General features: G+C 43.6%; 1 protein-coding gene across 3 annotated transcripts; it reads left to right on the top strand.

The window, feature by feature from the left end:
- The first annotated feature begins 35 nt into the window (after positions 1-35).
- klhl17 (kelch-like family member 17) lies at positions 36-15,353 on the top strand. Of its 3 annotated transcripts, none has more exons than XM_083768718.1 (12): positions 36-172; positions 3,488-3,752; positions 5,109-5,230; positions 5,411-5,632; positions 8,340-8,456; positions 8,979-9,210; positions 10,363-10,507; positions 10,711-10,878; positions 11,862-11,950; positions 12,642-12,715; positions 13,050-13,231; positions 14,964-15,353. In XM_083768718.1, the coding sequence occupies exons 2-12, from the start codon at positions 3,539-3,541 to the stop codon at positions 15,190-15,192; spliced, it is 1,794 nt and encodes a 597-aa protein (XP_083624844.1). In that variant the 5' UTR covers positions 36-172; positions 3,488-3,538; the 3' UTR covers positions 15,193-15,353. The 3 variants fall into 3 exon arrangements, with proteins under 3 accessions (XP_083624844.1, XP_083624842.1, XP_083624843.1); XM_083768716.1 differs by lacking the exon at positions 36-172 and adding an exon at positions 1,055-1,386; XM_083768717.1 differs by lacking the exon at positions 36-172 and adding an exon at positions 1,055-1,386 and having other exon boundaries at positions 8,979-9,192.
- The last annotated feature ends 2,030 nt before the right edge of the window (positions 15,354-17,383 follow it).

A 17,383-nucleotide genomic window follows, 5' to 3' on the forward strand; every position in this document is an offset into this window, starting at 1 on the left:
CAATTAAATGATTGTATTCACAAGACAGGAGAGCTAAAGAACAGCGGTGAATCCACCCTAACATTGCACTCCATATAATTATTTATCCAACGTTACGAAGCTGGGAAAGGTTAATGCAAACAGAAAACGACTAGTGGGGCTGTCATTTCGACATCGAAGACGGCTGCTTCTAGTAAGTCTTTTTTTTTTTTTGGCAGGCTAAATAGTGTGATGATAGCACATTTCCATAACAGCCCAAGTAACATTTCGGTGGCAGATAAGATGCGAAATTCGGTGGGGCTTGTTTTGTAAAGGCACGATATAAGTAAGTGTACATGTAGGTGTAGGGAATTGATGGCCATAAAATACCTATTTATTGTCGTCTTGGCGGAATGGTATTGTATTTCCTCTGACCTAGCTGTGCCTGTTACCTCCATTTCGCAGAATTAAACGTTACTTTCACTAAGTGATTCATGTTGAGTTTTGGGGGTACAAAACACAAGTGTTAAGATTTTGTAACCAATTTCTGTTATGTGGCGAGAATGTGATTTAATCCTAGATTTAATTTGCATATGCAGGGCGGCTGTCGCTGGGGGTTTGGTGGTGAATATGAGGATTTGTTGTTGCGGGTAGCCAAGACGGGAGGATCAACTCGGGTTCTTCTTCCCAGTCGATCTGTCCAGCTCCAGTGCTCCACCCCCCTGTGCGTACAGGGGGTCATTAACCGAGCGCATCCAATGTTTGGGGACATGGGACGTGTGTGCTCCCTTGAATAACCAGGCAGTTATAAAGGTCGTCCAAAAAAACAGATGTCACCAAAACATCTGCAATTCTGCATGCAAATGTGACACGTTGGCAAAGAGACATTTGTTTTTTCCCATTTGTGCGGGTCAATGTCTACGCGGACATTGGCTTTTTGGGTGACCAGAACAGAGTTGGAAGTTGGAACTATACCAGCAGATTAGGAGGTGCAGCTCCACCTTAAAAAGGGATGTCAGTCGCCGTTCATGCGGTTTGCATTTACGTCAACAGCATCGAGCTAGTGCTACACACTCACACACGCACCGCACGCACACGACGCTTTCTTTATAGCTCCAGTGAAAATATGGATAGATAGCCAGGCAGTGTGTTTTTACACACTCTCATCCATCCGAATGCGACAGTGACTGATTTGCCCTCATCCTTGAGGAGAAGTGGCTCTGCTTAACGATATAACGCTTCACAGCCACCGCCGGGTAAATTCTATTCTTTCCTCATATCCAGCCTTTTGCTGATTCTAAGCTAAATGCTTTTCAAAATATAGAGTGTGGGTGGGGGTTGTATGGGGGTTGGGGGATTTCTTCAAAAAACCACACGAGAAAAGCTTGATGGATGAATACTAGAAACGAACCTGCTGCCCCCAAAATGGTCAGTAGATATAACAGTCATATGATAATGATTCTGAAGAGATCATACTGCCTGTATTGTATGCTAGCTAGCTAGATAACTCACTTGTGTGTGTGTGTGTGTGTGTGTGTGTGTGTGTGTGTGTGTGTGTGTGTGTGTGTGTGTGTGCCAAGGGTTTGAGCCACAAAATGAAGGCAATATTATCAGTTAACTTTGGCTGTCCTTGCCTTAGATATCAAGGCAAGGGGACAGCGTTGCATCTGCTTTGGGTCCTTGAATGGCTCAATGGCAATAGCCATAACAATGTAATGATCTGCTTAAACTGTGACAAATGCCTCAAATTATCTCCTGTCAATTATTTGTGCCCCATCTAGGACATAAAGGTAACCTATGTATGTTGGTGTGTTTGTTATGGTCTGTTTCATGTTGGAAAGTGAGATACATGTCGCTGTGGTGACATTTGAGATGGTCCCTTATCAGCACTTGGACACCTATATAGGCTATTTGTTGAAAGACTGCTTCCTTCACCATGGCGATAATAAACACCAGATGCTAAACGTCTGTTACTCTGCTATTTGACAGAGGGGTATATCACGTTTTTTATCTCAACATCCTTTACAGTAGGATGTTGTAGATTTGAATCTTGGATCTCCTGATGTTTTGACTGTGTTACAGTCTAAATTAGTCAGACTTCAATCTATAATTTTGCCACCTGACATATAAATGATGGTTGCTGCACTATATAATGCCTGGATTCCCCTGCACTGTGACTGTAATGCGAATACAAATGAAGTTAAAAAAAAGAAAAGTGAGATTTCCATTGGCACATGTGTTGTACGGTTTAACCAGTAAGTATTGATATTTTCCCCCTGTGGAAATCAGCAAATCAAGTGCCTTGCATAAAATCATCTCAAGCTGCACTGATGTTGAGCAACATTACCTGTACTATGTATCTTCCTTGCAGAGTTCAGACCAGCTTCCTTTGGCATCAAATGCCCACTTTTGTAACAAATGGGCTACTGTTGCCTTAAATTAAATGTCTGTGTGGGAAAACAATCGGTTGCTTTAGTCTATTTTAGCACTTTTGACATTTAGGAAATGCTTTCCTCCCTCTGGTCTAATTTCTTCATTAAAGCTAGTTATGTTGTGGTGGTGGTTGTTCTCTGGCAGAGAAATATGGGTAGGTGAGTCCACTACAAATGAATGATTCAATTCAATGAAGGATGTGGTGATTAAACATGCTGTACATCCTCCTGCTACTTCCCCATCTAATGGCTCATTTATACTTGGGAAATCATGCATCATGTTTTTTCAGTTTGTTATTTTGGTGACACAGTCGGTCGTCTAAGTACAGTGAGTGCAGTATTACTATAAATGAAGCTTAATAGAAGCTTGAGTGTGGCAAGGATTTGGCCCTCGGCTAGGTTAATTATGGATTATACAGGCAACGAGTCGACTTGACTCGACTATACAAAATAAATTATTTTCTTGGTTAGTCTAATCAAGAGTTGAAAAGCCCAGTGAAGCCCAGAGTGGTGCAATGTCAGTTTTAGTGCTATCATTTTACTTTACCTTATTTTATTATAGTGAGGCTGTCATAGTGTGCAAAACAGAAACAGTTATGATGTTTGCTTAAAGGGCAAGAACAAACATCACAAAACCAACTGCCTTTACCAACTGCATGGTAAAGGACTACCTAACCAGTATTTAAATGAAAGTTTAACAATGTTTCAATCCGTGTCAAAATTTCGGCTCGTCAGAAAATTTCAGTAGCACCGAAGAGCCGTCTTTAGGACGGTACTCGCCCCCCCGAACCTCAAATGGCGTCACATTGTAGGCTCTACTACAGAGCCGAAACGACTTTTATTCTGCTCTAAAATAGGAGTATGAATCGCGCCTAATGCTTAATCATGGATCGTCCACAAAGTAACTCTCTTCGGCAAAAGCAATGCGACACGGTGTGAGCTTGTAGATCTGGTATTTTCGCCAAAAGTCCGCCCCCAGAATAGGGATGCTAGGGTTCATGACTGTGGTTAATAAGGCACCCATTTACTGTATTTAGTATCACGATGAAACATTTTATAGTTTTCATTAACATGAATTTCCCTTCTGTGTGTTCCAGTTGTCCAGCGTAAGGCCCAGGCAGAAGCCGGCCACCACCACAACAGGCACCATGATGGAGGGGGGCATGCAGTTGCTCAACCGCGACGGCCACAGCATCTCGCACAACTCCAAGCGGCACTACCACGACTCATTCGTGTCCATGAACAGGATGCGACAGCGTGGCCTGCTGTGCGACATCGTCCTCCATGTCTCCAACAAGGAGATCAAGGCGCACAAGGTGGTGCTGGCCTCCTGCAGCCCTTACTTCCATGCCATGTTTACCAGTAAGTTCAAGATCACCACTAAAGCCTGTCTCTGATAGTATACTTTCAATGTACAGCACTGTCTCCAGTGCCAAACATAACTGATGACATGTGCTGTAAGCTTGTAAATCTACTACCTTTCGGCACAGGACACTCATGGATGAGTTAGTCATTACTGCTTACCGCTGTTCTTTTGGTGTCCTAAATTGTAAATATCCACCTCCCACGCAGTTGTATCTCACATTTAACGCAGCAGGTGGCATGTCTCAATATGTTTCATCAATCTGTGCTTTGTTTTGTTTTGTGAGGTGTGATTTTATTTTGACTGCTTATTTGTGGAAAAGTACAGTAGAGCTGCCTCATCCTTTCAGCATCATCGCTTCCTTAAGTTCCTTCCTCATCGTTTACTTGCATCCTCTCTTCCTGTCATGTGACCACCTGGGTCGCAGGTGGTCACATGAGGCGTGCGTCTCAGACGTCTTCCTAAACCCTCCTGCAGCTCAGAATAGACGTTTTTAGGGTACAGTATGCCTCCAGAGACTTATAAGAGACTGCTTCCTGCTCTGATGGTCAACTTACTAGTTTTGGCCATATCTGTTAAATGCAGTGAAACGCTGCTCTAGTAGAGTAGTAGTAGAGTATAAATGATGAAGGGGCTAAAAGACGTCTGATAAATGAGTTCATATCTGGCAGTAGTTCAGTGTTCATCTGGAGCTCTGCCTTACGTCAGTGTGATGGAAGGACGGCGGTGAATGAATTCAGTAGATTTGGCTCCATAATGAAGGATAATATGTAGATTGGTAATGGATAGAATGAGCCTTTTGAATTCCCAATTGTAAGACTAAATGTTAATGTTTTTTATTGAACCTGGTTGACTTGAGAAGCCCTGGTGGTTAAGCCACCACTTTAGTACTATTACTATTCTTTACAAATCTTTGCTATATTGCAATCCCTTGGCAGGGACGCCTCTGTCTGTGGAGGGAGGAGGGGGGGAAGGGGGAGCTCAGCAGGAGGGAGGCCCTATGTATGTATGGATCAATTCTGAGCTCCCCTCCCCCCCCCTCCTCCCCACACAGACAGAGGCGTCCCTGCCAAGGGATCAACGACGTTCAACGACAACATAAATAGTGAAAACCAAAATACAGCCAGAGGGACGTGTCTTTCTGCATGAAAACACCCCAGCACAATTATATAGTGGCTGATAGAGGGGAAAAGACTAAATATATAAATATACACATATTTGTGGTTTAAATGTTGTCTATACTACCTTTAATTTCCCAAAATCACACAGTCAACACATCTCAATTCTCTCATTATAAAAACAAAAATGCAGTAGATTTCACAACACATGTCCTTGTCCTATATGTGTTCATACAGATGAAATGTCAGAAAGTCGACAGACCCATGTGACCCTCCATGACATCGACTCCCAGGCTTTGGAACAGCTGGTCCAGTATGGTTACACAGCTGAGATAGTGGTGGGGGAAGGCAACGTCCAGGTAGGGAAACGTGTGTCTTTGTGTGGAACATTCTGTATTGGGAATAGCCCCTTGGTTTTCTTTTTCTTAAAAAAAAAGAAAAGCTTATCTCAACGAGCAAAAGCAGACTTGATGGATTAATTTTCATTCCGTTTCATTAAAGCTGTCAGTTACATGTCCCATAAATTGCTCCCCTTGTAGACATTGCTCCCAGCAGCCAGCCTGCTGCAGCTCAACGGGGTGCGGGACGCCTGTTGTAAGTTTCTCCTCAGCCAGCTGGACCCCTCCAACTGCTTGGGAATCCGTGGCTTTGCAGACACTCACTCCTGCAGTGATTTGCTCAAGTCGGCCCACAAGTATGTCCTGCAGCACTTTGTGGAAGTGTCCAAGACGGAGGAGTTCATGCTGCTGCCACTGAAACAGGTAACACTGTCACGGATTCCACAGTCTTCACAGAATCCCTTGCTGAGGGTTTCTTGTTCAAACGTGGCATAGTCATCATGGGACTATTAGCATCAGTCACCACACTGATGCAGGTCTATTTTAACTGCGGCTTGGAAGTTTTGTTTGTTCGCAGCCAATCATGATTTTCATCTCCTACAAATTATCTGGCAAATCAAATACGTGGCCAATTTTACCACGTAGAGTTTTTTATTTTAGTCATGTCATTCCATGCCTGGGATTATGATTGTGTTTTGCTACAATCCTTCAGAGTGGATTCATTCATTGTTGTAGTTTTTGGTTAAATAACTTGATTCTATACAGTATTTCAGTCTGAGCAATGAGAAGCCCTCATTTAATCCCCTTAGTCGGTTGGTGGATTGCCCAAAAAGATGAACAGATGTGTGGTACAGTACATTAGCATGAGCTTAGCTCAATTTAGTCATATTGTTAATCCCCATTTCCTCCAATATGAGCACAGCTGGTTGCGTTCTGAACCTTTCCACTTTTCACTCCACAGACTCCTCAAAATGGGCAACAGAAGAGAAATTCACAGCGAAAATCGGAGCTTAAATTTTTATGCTGAGCATGTAAAAATGGTCCAGGTCCAGATACTCAGTTAAAAGTCGGTTACATACAGTACATTATGACGGCATCTTGGCTACCTCAACTCTCTGCGTCAATCATTGTCTCTTGTGGTTTAGTCGTCCCACGGTGATGCCATGCAGTACCTTTATCTGGAACGCCATCTTAGCTCGGTCTTATTCATCACTTATTCATCAACCATGCTCGGCAGTGGCTATGCTGTGCTGAGGGTCATGCCATGTGCTGCCAGCAGTAATTAAAATAAGCTAGTGACGTTTTTTCCACAGCAGCCGTTGTGCTCTGTAACTATCCTCATAACAATGTTTACTTCTCTGAGGTAGTGAACATTGTCTATCTCACACACAGGATTTGCTGTGGTAGAAGTCCTTTGGGAACTTGTGTGGCAGTGGAAAAAACGTGCAAGCCCAAAAGTTGGCAACATTATTATTATCGTTTTTCTTTTTTACCTCAACAAATCCCCACATGTCTAAAGAGAGAGTGCTCCGTGAGAGTTCAAATGATCAGCTTATCACTGCCTACAGACGGGTACTGCTGTTGGCGCATTGTGGCATAGTCACGTCACGTGTACAGGAAAGTTTTAGATGCAAAGCTGCATAAATGCAGTTTGAAAATAGACTGTCCACTGTTTTTTTAAATATCTTGTTCTATTTGTTTTCTGTCTCCTTTATTTAGTTTTTCTGCCCCTCCCCTACTCCTGCAGCTGTTGTGTGTGTGCCCATCAGAGAGAGCTCTGCACCAATGCTGGATTATTTGCCAGTCGCTCCTAGCAACTTTGAGCACACAGAGCTATGAAACTTGCCCCTTATTTCGTACCCATGGGCTTTGAGGGAAGCAGCATGGCACAAAGGCATACTTACGACCTGCCTTTATGACTGGTGGAGTTCAGATATACTGTAGCATTACACAGCTGAGAATACAGCATGTTAAACTCTGTCTGTTTACTGTACTGTATGTGTTTAAGTTAATATGGTGCAGTATGTGCATGCAGAGGGGAGGGGGGCTGCAGAGAAGGGCAGTAGCAACAATAGTGGTGGTAGCAGTGTTCCTCTGTGTGACTGAGGATCAGTGGATGCTGTTCCTGCGAGGCTGCTAACTATTGCCCCGGTCTGGAGCAACAGCAGCTGGCCACTGTGTCCCCGCTAACTATTGCCCCGGTCTGGGCAGGCAACAGCAGCTGGCCACTGTGTCCCCGCCCAGCCTGGCCCGTTCTGGGAATGGTGCCAGCCAGGCCACTCACCATTCTGTGACTGCAGCACACAGCACGCCACAGAACGTCCAACACTTAGTTGGTATACAACATATTAACCACCCACACTAGTATACAGAGATGTGGCTTAATAAAATAAATTTAATTAGATTGATCTAAAGTCCCTGAAGAGAAGTTTGAATTCCGAATGGAATTCAAATGTCCATGATTACTTTACAAAGTAAAAGAATCACACACGTGTGAACTGAGTGGTGCAACTCCCCTCCTCCCTCCTGTCTCTCTCTCTCTCATTAGCAGGCAACAGTGCAGCACTATCACTCTCTCTGTTTCTGGCACAACAGCGCCCCTACTGGTACTACTAGTCATACTGGTGCTCATTAACCAACACATAGGTGAACACGGACATTGATGTTCCTTGGAGTGGTTGCACCACTCAAAAACAAACCACTCTCCTGGTGGAAAAAAAGTTAAATTAGCCTTTATTGATGTAGCGAGTTCATTCATAATATAGTTTTGTTAAAGAATTGGATAAACCAGCGCAGCCTTCTTCATGGTCCATTACGTATGTTCAAGTAACATTTTAATGTCTGCACACCAAATAGCTCCTGTTTAAAAATCTTTTTAATTTGAGTCACATTTTGAGCAACATGGCTGTGTCTGAGAGAGCGCCTTGTTGCCACTCTAGATTATAGAAGATTAAAAATAATTTGAATGGGAGCAATTTGGTGTGCAGAGTGCAGACCTTTCTGTTTCAACTTAACTGTGTAGAAAATGTTAACCAAAATAAAGCCACTTCACAGGAAAATGGTTTGTGCACGATATAAGGCTGAAGCTGTGAATGGACAATGACATGGCGTACTGTGATTCTTCATCCAGGTGTTGGATCTGATCTCCAGTGACAACCTCAACGTGCCGTCGGAAGAGGAAGTGTACCGGGCCGTGCTGAGCTGGGTCAAACATGACGTAGACGGACGCAGGCAACACGTACCATGGGTATGACTTGAATGTTACAATTTGAGTCCTCAAATAATCGGTTCACTCAGAAAAAGGCCATTACTTTGTTTGATGCTTACAACTTCACCTGTATCTTCTTTGTTCCAAATTGTAAAATGAATAATTATGCTTTTCACTGCTGGGTGAACACAATGATGTAATTTAGCAAAATGTACTATCATCTTTAGCTTTATTTTCTTTAACAATTTTATGGTCTTGATCAATCAAATAAAAATGACAGATTCATAGATTATGAAAATAATTGTTCGTCGCAAAACCCTACTTTGAATGTGCGAACACTGTTCCACCCAAGTGTAAGTGAATTTTGCGTAATATAATTTCCTTGATTTGAATTTGACAGTATACAAAAGCCCATTTTGACTGCAGCTTATCTCCCTTCTCTCTAACTACCTCGTTCACTGCATTATGAACAACAACGTACTGTGATCTCAACCGGTCCTCTCCAATTTTCCTCCTTTCTCTAATGTTTCCACCCCCCTCCCTCTCTGTGCTCACCAATAGCTGATGAAGTGCGTGCGCCTGCCACTGTTGAGGCGAGACTTCCTGATGAGCAACGTGGACACAGAGCTGCTGGTGCGTCACCACTCGGAGTGCAAGGACCTGCTGATCGAGGCCCTAAAGTACCACCTGATGCCCGAGCAGAGGGGCGTGCTCAGCAACTGCCGCACGCGCCCGCGACGCTGTGAGGGCGCTAGCCCTGTACTCTTCGCCGTCGGTCAGTGTGCTCCCGAAGGTACCCACTAGGGTACACTCTCTCACCGGTTCACCATAACATGAACCTACTGCTGCTAAATGCCCAAATGAAAGAAACGCTAAATGGGGAATTTGCACAGTAGTCTTCTTGTTATGCTGTTTAGATTGATTTAGACAAAACCTCTTAAGAATCATCAAATCCATCTATCCATGAACTTGTAGATCTGCGATTTTCATTATTTTGGAAAATCTGTATTTTTCTTTAATTATTTTTCAAATTAATTAGATCTGTTGCACGCCTACATCAAACAGATTGTAAGTGGGTCTCCACTTACAAAAGTGTGGTTTCTCTTGCTGTTGTTTCTCTTAAGCCCTAACCACACCAAAGGGTCAAGACGGTCCCTGCGGTGTGATATGTCTTGTTGCACGTTGACTCACGTTGACCCTAGTGATTCAACGCATGGAATTCAATGGCCCAAAGTAAACCACACCAAAGGGTCAAGACGGTTTTAGCGTTAACTCCTTGCAACCGTTTGGACCCAAGGAGTTGCATGGTGACGCTTTGGAAGTGGTTAGGGCTTAACAAATGTAATTTGGGCTAACGCATTTCATTCATGCTTAATTTTGCACAGAATCATTTTTCATTGCAACTGCGCTCTATTGGTGAACTTTAGACCATGCCAGGTCGGCCACAAGGACACTGCTTCCAATATCCATTGAATTCCTCCTTTTCTACCGTTTCATTTTTTTTGGCATCTACCTACAGTACATGTTTTGTACAAATGCATAACACAAACAAAAAACATATTTACTACTCGATAACAAGGGTTCCCAAACCTTTCAGGCCATGACAGAGATAAGAGATAAATATTGGGAAAGCTGGACTACAAGCTCACACTGCGATGCGTTGTGAGTTTGTAGATTGGCTATTTTCACAATATTACTTTCTTAAGTAATATTTGACAATTTGGTATTGTAAAGGTCATTAAATTGTAACTTTAGAAATGTGCAGATACCCTGTACACACTTTGTTTTACTGTTGACTGAGAAAACAATGTTGCACATTCAGCTAATCATCTGGGGACCCCTAAAAACTTATTTGGGTACCCCCAGTTTGGGAACCACTGCTCTGTGCTACTTCATAAACACTGAGATCTCAACTGATAAACCTGTTCTACTAAACCTGCTGTAGGTGGAGGCAGCTTGTTTGCCATCCATGGAGACTGTGAGGCCTATGACACCAGGACAGACCGCTGGCACATGGTGTCTTCCATGTCCACTCGGAGGGCTCGGGTGGGCGTAGCGGCCATCGGTAACCGACTATACGCTGTGGGAGGGTGAGTGGCAGCCATCAACAGACTGACCTTTGATATGACGGTAGCGATTGTGAGCTGATGCTAACCTCTCGCTCGATATGGTATGAAAAAAAAAAAACATTAGGCTTGGTTTCCGCTGTTATGATGACATCTTTTTTTCTATCATTTGGGGGGGGGGTCTAGCATTTTTTAGATGCCATAATGAATGGTCCCCTGTGGTGTAGGTACGATGGCACGTCAGACCTGGCAAGCGTGGAATCCTATGACCCTGTCACTAACTCTTGGCAACCAGAGGTTTCCATGGGAACGCGGCGGAGCTGTCTGGGCGTGGCAGTTCTGTATGGGCTGCTGTATGCTGCTGGGGGCTACGATGGAGCTTCCTGTCTCAATAGGTACATACACACACACACACACAGTATGTTGTTGGGGGCTACGATGGAGCGTCCTGTCTCAATAGGTACATACACACACACACACACACACACACACACAGTATGCTTTTGGGGGCTACGATGGAGCTTTCAGTCTCAATAGGTACACACACACAGACAGTATGCTGCTGGGGGCTACGACAGAGCTTCCTGTACACCCACACAGGCACCATGTGTTCACTTCTGTTTTCAAAGCAGCCTAATGTGGCACCCAGAGAGAATTGGATGCTAATTGTTTGGTCAACTAATCACTTTGCTTTTGTGTGACACAGTAAAGCGCTGAAGTGTGTAGACATGGAACCTGGAAATGAGTTAGCAGTTTTGGACAGACTACTTCCTCGTCTCATTACTTTTTTTTAAATCTGTATGTTGTGAACACAGGCTTAAAGGAGAATTCCATGCTAGAATGCTTTCTTATCTTTCTTACCTTTCTTTGTAGTTGTTACGTCCCCACCAAAGAGGTCCAGGTGTTTTTTTGTGCAAAAACTCCTTATTGGCTATTTTCCATACCATAAGCCCTCAATGAATGGGATGCTAATTTCCCTTTCTTGCCTAATAAAAAATGTGCCTCCCTGGACTGCTCTATTGTGGAACTACTATAACAAAAAAAACATCGCATGGATGCACCTGGGACGTATCCTCAGTGATGTATCCTGAGGTCAACGGGGTTTCGGGTCTCTCAACATCATACCCCTCACTCAGGCGACCCAGCCGGGAGTGATCAAGTCCCGACTTACGTCCCAGTAGCTACCCTCAATCGGTCCCACTAGGGGAAAACCAGGGGCACACAATCCGTTGGAACTACTCCAGAACTACTCTGCCAGGGCTGGGAGGTACACTTCTGGCACATGGAGGGACTAGGCTCTGTCTACAAACATAAAATAAATGTCATCGGTGTGAATTTCAACCTGATTGATTTGATGTCCCCATTCTACATCCTACAGTGCAGAGCGGTATGACCCTCTTACCAGTACGTGGACCTCCATTGCTGCCATGAGCACGCGCAGGAGATATGTTCGTGTAGCTACTTTGGGTAGGAGCTTGACACACACACATACTGTACATACACGCACGCACAGATGCATGCATTCCCATGTTTTCTGGAAAGCACTGTTGGCATCAGGCGATGTGTATACTGGTATTGTTATTTGAATTCTGTAGTCTGCCAACAAAGGTGAAATATGATATTCATTAGTGTTGACCAAAAGTCCTATTTCGGCATTGTCCTTGTCATAAGGCTGTGATAAACAAATTGGAATAATTTCTGCATTGGTTGCCCTTTATTTAGATTATCCAACATTGGACCTTCGGTTCAGGCTGAGAAGCCTACCCTCTGTTAAATAAACACGGGCAACAACAAATGCTCCAGTGATCTATCTACTTTTATTTCATTATTCATTTTTAAACTTGATTTGATAAGGGGGAGTTTGCAGTCTGCCGTTCCACTGGTAATATAAAAGAAAAAAGGTTCCCTCAAACAACGTTCACTCAGGCCCAGGCCGTAGCGTAACGGTCTGGGCACCGGACTGGTAATCCAGTCGCAGTGTGCCGCGGGTTCGACTCCCGGACCCGACACGGCCTTTACTGCATGTCACCCCCCCATCTCTCTCCCGTTTCCTGTCAGCCTACTGTCTGTCCCTTCAAAAATCAATAAAAGGCGTAAGCCGCAAAAAAAAATATAAGAAAAAAAAAAAAAACAACGTTCACTCCTTTTTCCTCTCCAGATGGTAGCCTGTATGCAGTTGGAGGCTATGACAGTTCCTCACACCTCGCAACCGTGGAGAGATACGACCCCCAGGTAAACCGTTGAATTCTTGTGCTGATTTAATTGTGTAGCGTTTGAGACGCTGACCTACAGAATGGTGACACTTGTCCTGGCTGAATTTTTTGAATCGCACCAGAAGACATTCTCTTGTGCCTTTGTCATTCTCAACCTCCCTACTTTTGATAGAGGATCGGCTCTTCTTAACCCCCCCCCCCCCCCCCAAACAAACAAACGTACCTAAACTACGCTAAACACTATTTTGTCAGTCAGCATTGTGTGTCACTGTAAGGGTCACAGGTTAATGGTGCAACCTGTAACGGTGAAGGCTAATGGTGAAACCTGTGCTTTGTGTTGTTTACCTGAGCAGGGCAACACGTGGACCGCCATCGCCAACATGCTGAGTCGCCGCAGCAGCGCAGGAGTAGCCGTGCTGGAGGGCATGCTGTATGTGGCAGGGGGCAACGATGGCACCAGCTGCCTCAACTCAGTGGAGAGGTTCAACCCCAAGTCCAACACCTGGGAGGCAGTGGCCCCCATGAACATCCGCAGGTCTGCATGAGGGAGAAGGTTTACGAACGGTTTACAACTTTCACACGATAATTAATATTTATTACATACTCCTCTCCTCTTACATACCCAACGAAACACAGTCTGCACCAACTTAATGTGATTTAATAGCTTAAGGTTTAAGTTATTAAATTACATGATAAATTGTCCTTTGATGACATCAATAAGGGGTATGCCACAGGTTCAATCAATTATTTATGTTTGTAAATGTTGACACTTAGTTTCTTCTCAAATCAATCTTCCATTGTGTATTATATATCTTATTATATATCATATTAAAATAGCTTGGCCTCTTAAACCTGATGACGCCGGTAACATTGAGGCTTTAAATGTCTAACATGTTTGACATGCTCATGCCAAATTCCCACCAGCTGTGGTAGTGATTTAGCAGTATGAGGCCTGATGTGCAACACGTCGGCGTCTAGCATTATGCTGTTTAAGATGACAGCTGCTGTTAGTTCATGCTGTCTATGAATTTATTTGACAAAATGCTGGCACAAAATGCACTGACAACGTAGCATTCTCTTCTCCAGAGCGACATAAAGGCTGTGTCTTGCTTTCTTTGTTTGGTCTCTCACACATGCAGGCATAACTTGAGATGGTAGCTGTTGGTAGACTTCCTACCGTTACATTTACAACAATATGAAAATACTTGTTCAAAATATGTATGTATTGTTATTCATTTAGTCAAGACTAGTGTAGACTAATAGATTTTCCCTTTGAAAATACTGTGTTTTATGACAGCGGGTCGTGTTGTGTAAATGGATGCGTCAATGACATGTAACCTCTGGCTCTGTGACTACCTCTGTTGCCAGCTCAAAGGCAGCACAACAATGCCCCCTATTCGATGTAGATACCTTTTTTTATACAGAACAGTGAGAGGGAATAACGGCATTCCTGCCTTGAACAGGCTGTGTAAAAGGGGCTAATAACAATCGAAGGTAGGAGCAGAGAAACCCGACAGCAGTTGACACCGCACACCCATGAATAAACCATAGTGTTCCTCAGCAGTGTTTATCTCGTTGCTGAGAGGCTCCGTTTACACCATCCAAAACACTGCACTATAATGTCACGTCTCCTTTTCATTTGTTCCCTCAAGCCTAAGCCCAAGACATTCTGTATGAGCACTAGCACTTTTGGAAAAGAATAAGGCCCCCTTTACGTAAGAACGGTGTCCATATAAAATGGCAAAATAAAGTATCGTTTGCTGGGGGTCCCTTTAGACGAGAACTGCGTTTTCGGGCAAAACTTGTGATATCATGGCTCACGTGGGTTCACAACGCATATGTTTATTACAGTAGGGCAGAGCCGTAGGCGATATTTGGAGTGCGAGAATGAGCAAGCGCTCCCTCGCCCCGCTCATCCTACAAATACAAATGTAGTGACTAGCGATGGTGAATGTAAAACATGATGTAAACAAACAGCGTTGTGATAGGAAGTAGAACGGAACGGTGGTTCTTGTATGCTGGGTGCCTGGTCTATCTGGCAGTTCTTACCACCACCTAGCAACCTGGCATGCACACTACAGCGTGTTCGTCAATGTTCGTGAAATTACATCTGATTAACATCCGAAACAACAATGTAACGAACGTACATTTGGACGTTTGGGGCCAACCCTAACTTGGGCTGATAAAGCAGCACTTTGAATATCAAAGCTTTTCCATACTGATCCGAATCTGACTCATCCTCTCCTGGTGTGCTTCTTTCTCCTCAGGAGCACACACGACCTGGTGGCCATGGACGGCTGGCTGTACGCGGTGGGCGGCAACGACGGCAGCTCCAGCCTCAACTCCATCGAGAAGTACAACCCGCGCAGCAACAAGTGGGTGGCGGCCTCCTGCATGTTCACGCGCCGCAGCAGCGTGGGCGTGGCCGTGCTGGAGCTGCTCAACTTCCCGCCGCCCTCCTCGCCCACCCTCTCGGTCTCCTCGACCAGCCTTTGACACGGGGTCACCACCCGGCTAACCTCAGCGCCTGTCCCTGCCTCTACTGCTGCTGCAACTGCCCAGACTGGCTCTGGGAAGAGACGCAACTGCTCCGTTTGATGGAGAAGAGAGAGGGTGAGGAGGAGAATAAGGGAGGGGGGGTTGTGTGGGGAGACGAAGGGTGAAATTGGGGAAGAGGTAGGGAGGGTGGATGGATGATGAAATGGGAAGAGGATAGAACGGTTCTGGTATGCAGTGCACTCCAGAATTGTTGGCATCTTTTTTTTAGTAATGACTGAACAAACTATGAAAATATAATATAAAATATTATATATATAACACAATCAATGAACTTTAACTACAACTTGGGTGGTAAAAAAGGGGGAGTCCGGGTCGAATCTTTTATTTTTTCTAATGACTTCACAAACACTGAAAATCTAATATATATTATATATAACACAATCAATGAACTTTAACTACAACTTGAGTGGTAAAGACAAAACAAAAGGGGGAGTCCGGGTGGGATGGGTAAAGTTCCCATTCCTGTAACAAACACAGAGAAGCTAGCAGGGGAGGGACTCTTCCAGTTGGTCAGGGTGCCTGTTCTAAAGGGAGCCCAACTGGGAGGGATGGCGTGTTCCTGATACGCAAGACCAACAGTAGGGATTGGCAGTGATACTCGTACATGGGGGAAATCGGCATAACGACAATTGGGATTAATGTAAAAAAAATAGATGAAAAAATGATTTAAAAAGGAAAAGAAAAAACATATATATTTAACATTTCATTTAAAAGACCACAGTTTTTACCCTACTTTCCCATTAACTTAAACTGTATGTACCAAAAAGCGCATTATGACTTGGATGAGGTTTCTCAAGATGAGGTGGTGCCATCATTGTATTGAAGTGTAGTATTAAGGTATGGTATTTCAGGCCTGCTGCCAGGAGAATAAAGTACCCAAGTCAAACCTCACCACCTGGATCATGAAGAGGTTTTCCCATTCAAAATCCCATACACTTTATTTTTTAATCATGTAATATAAGAACTGTGTTCCGGGGCATTTTACTCCATTATGGTTACGAAGCATCAGCTGACGGTGAAAAACTTACTAATTTATGCAAAGAGTAAGACAATAAAACGCTGCCTACAAATTGATTAAAATTCTCTGGCCACTGAAGCCACGTTACGTTGTGTTTCATCGGATTTTGTTTCATCAAACAAGTGGTTCTCAAAGTGGGGTCCTTTCTTTTGGAACACAGTTCTTATATTACATGATTAAAATAAAATCCAGGGTGCATGGTTTTGACATAAGACTTACAGTAAGTAGTCTATTCACTCTGTTCACTACTGAGATGCAAATTGACACCATTGAGGCTTTTAAAAATTGTTTAAAAAATACATATTTTATTAACCTTGAGGGACTATATTTGAAACGCGTATACTGTATCTATAAAACTGGAGAGGTCCACACACTCTGAGTGAAACGCAATTTGTACTCCCGCCAGGAAGTGTGGACGTCATTTGGGCAAGGTTTTGCTAGTTAACAATGCTTTTAATTGGAACAACAAAGACATGGCATGATTGAGACCCAACCGTCCTTTTAAAAAAACAAACTAGGCAATTTTAATAAAGGATAGTTTCCTGAATGCCAATAGTTGTATTATGAAATTCTACATACTGTTGGACTCTTCGTCAAAGGGTGCCAATAACTCTGGAATGTGCTAAACCTAGTCTGGAATTTGTGAGGCTCCAATGTACCAGCGCCCTGTCTCTGTCTTGACCAATACAACAGAAAACAATGTTCACAGATAAAACCTGTACATTATAAACACAATCACCTGTCTCTCCTCACACCCTACTACTTACTCACCACTCCAGTGTTACCACACTCTTTCCCTTAACCGTGGTGGTCACATAAACGTCTATCATGTGTACTGTAAGTGTTTTTGGTTTGACTTTTTTGTGTTGTTTTGATATATATTTTTTTATTTTTCAATAATATAATCAAAGAGAAAGTGAATGGTTTTACTTTAGGAATGTAGCTATAGACTGGTTCTGCCATGCATGTTTACTGGCATAATCCCCCAGCCAAGGGAATAAAATGTAGTGCTCCTGTGCCACACTAGGAGGCAGTAAAAGGCTTTGTTGTTCTACCTTCATCACAAAATGTGCATGAACTCCAACAAGCTAGGAAACCTATGTCCTACAG

The sequence above is a fragment of the Protomyctophum parallelum genome (assembly GCF_964188405.1).
Source record: "Protomyctophum parallelum genome assembly, chromosome: 7".
Taxonomy (NCBI): Eukaryota; Metazoa; Chordata; class Actinopteri; order Myctophiformes; family Myctophidae; genus Protomyctophum; species Protomyctophum parallelum.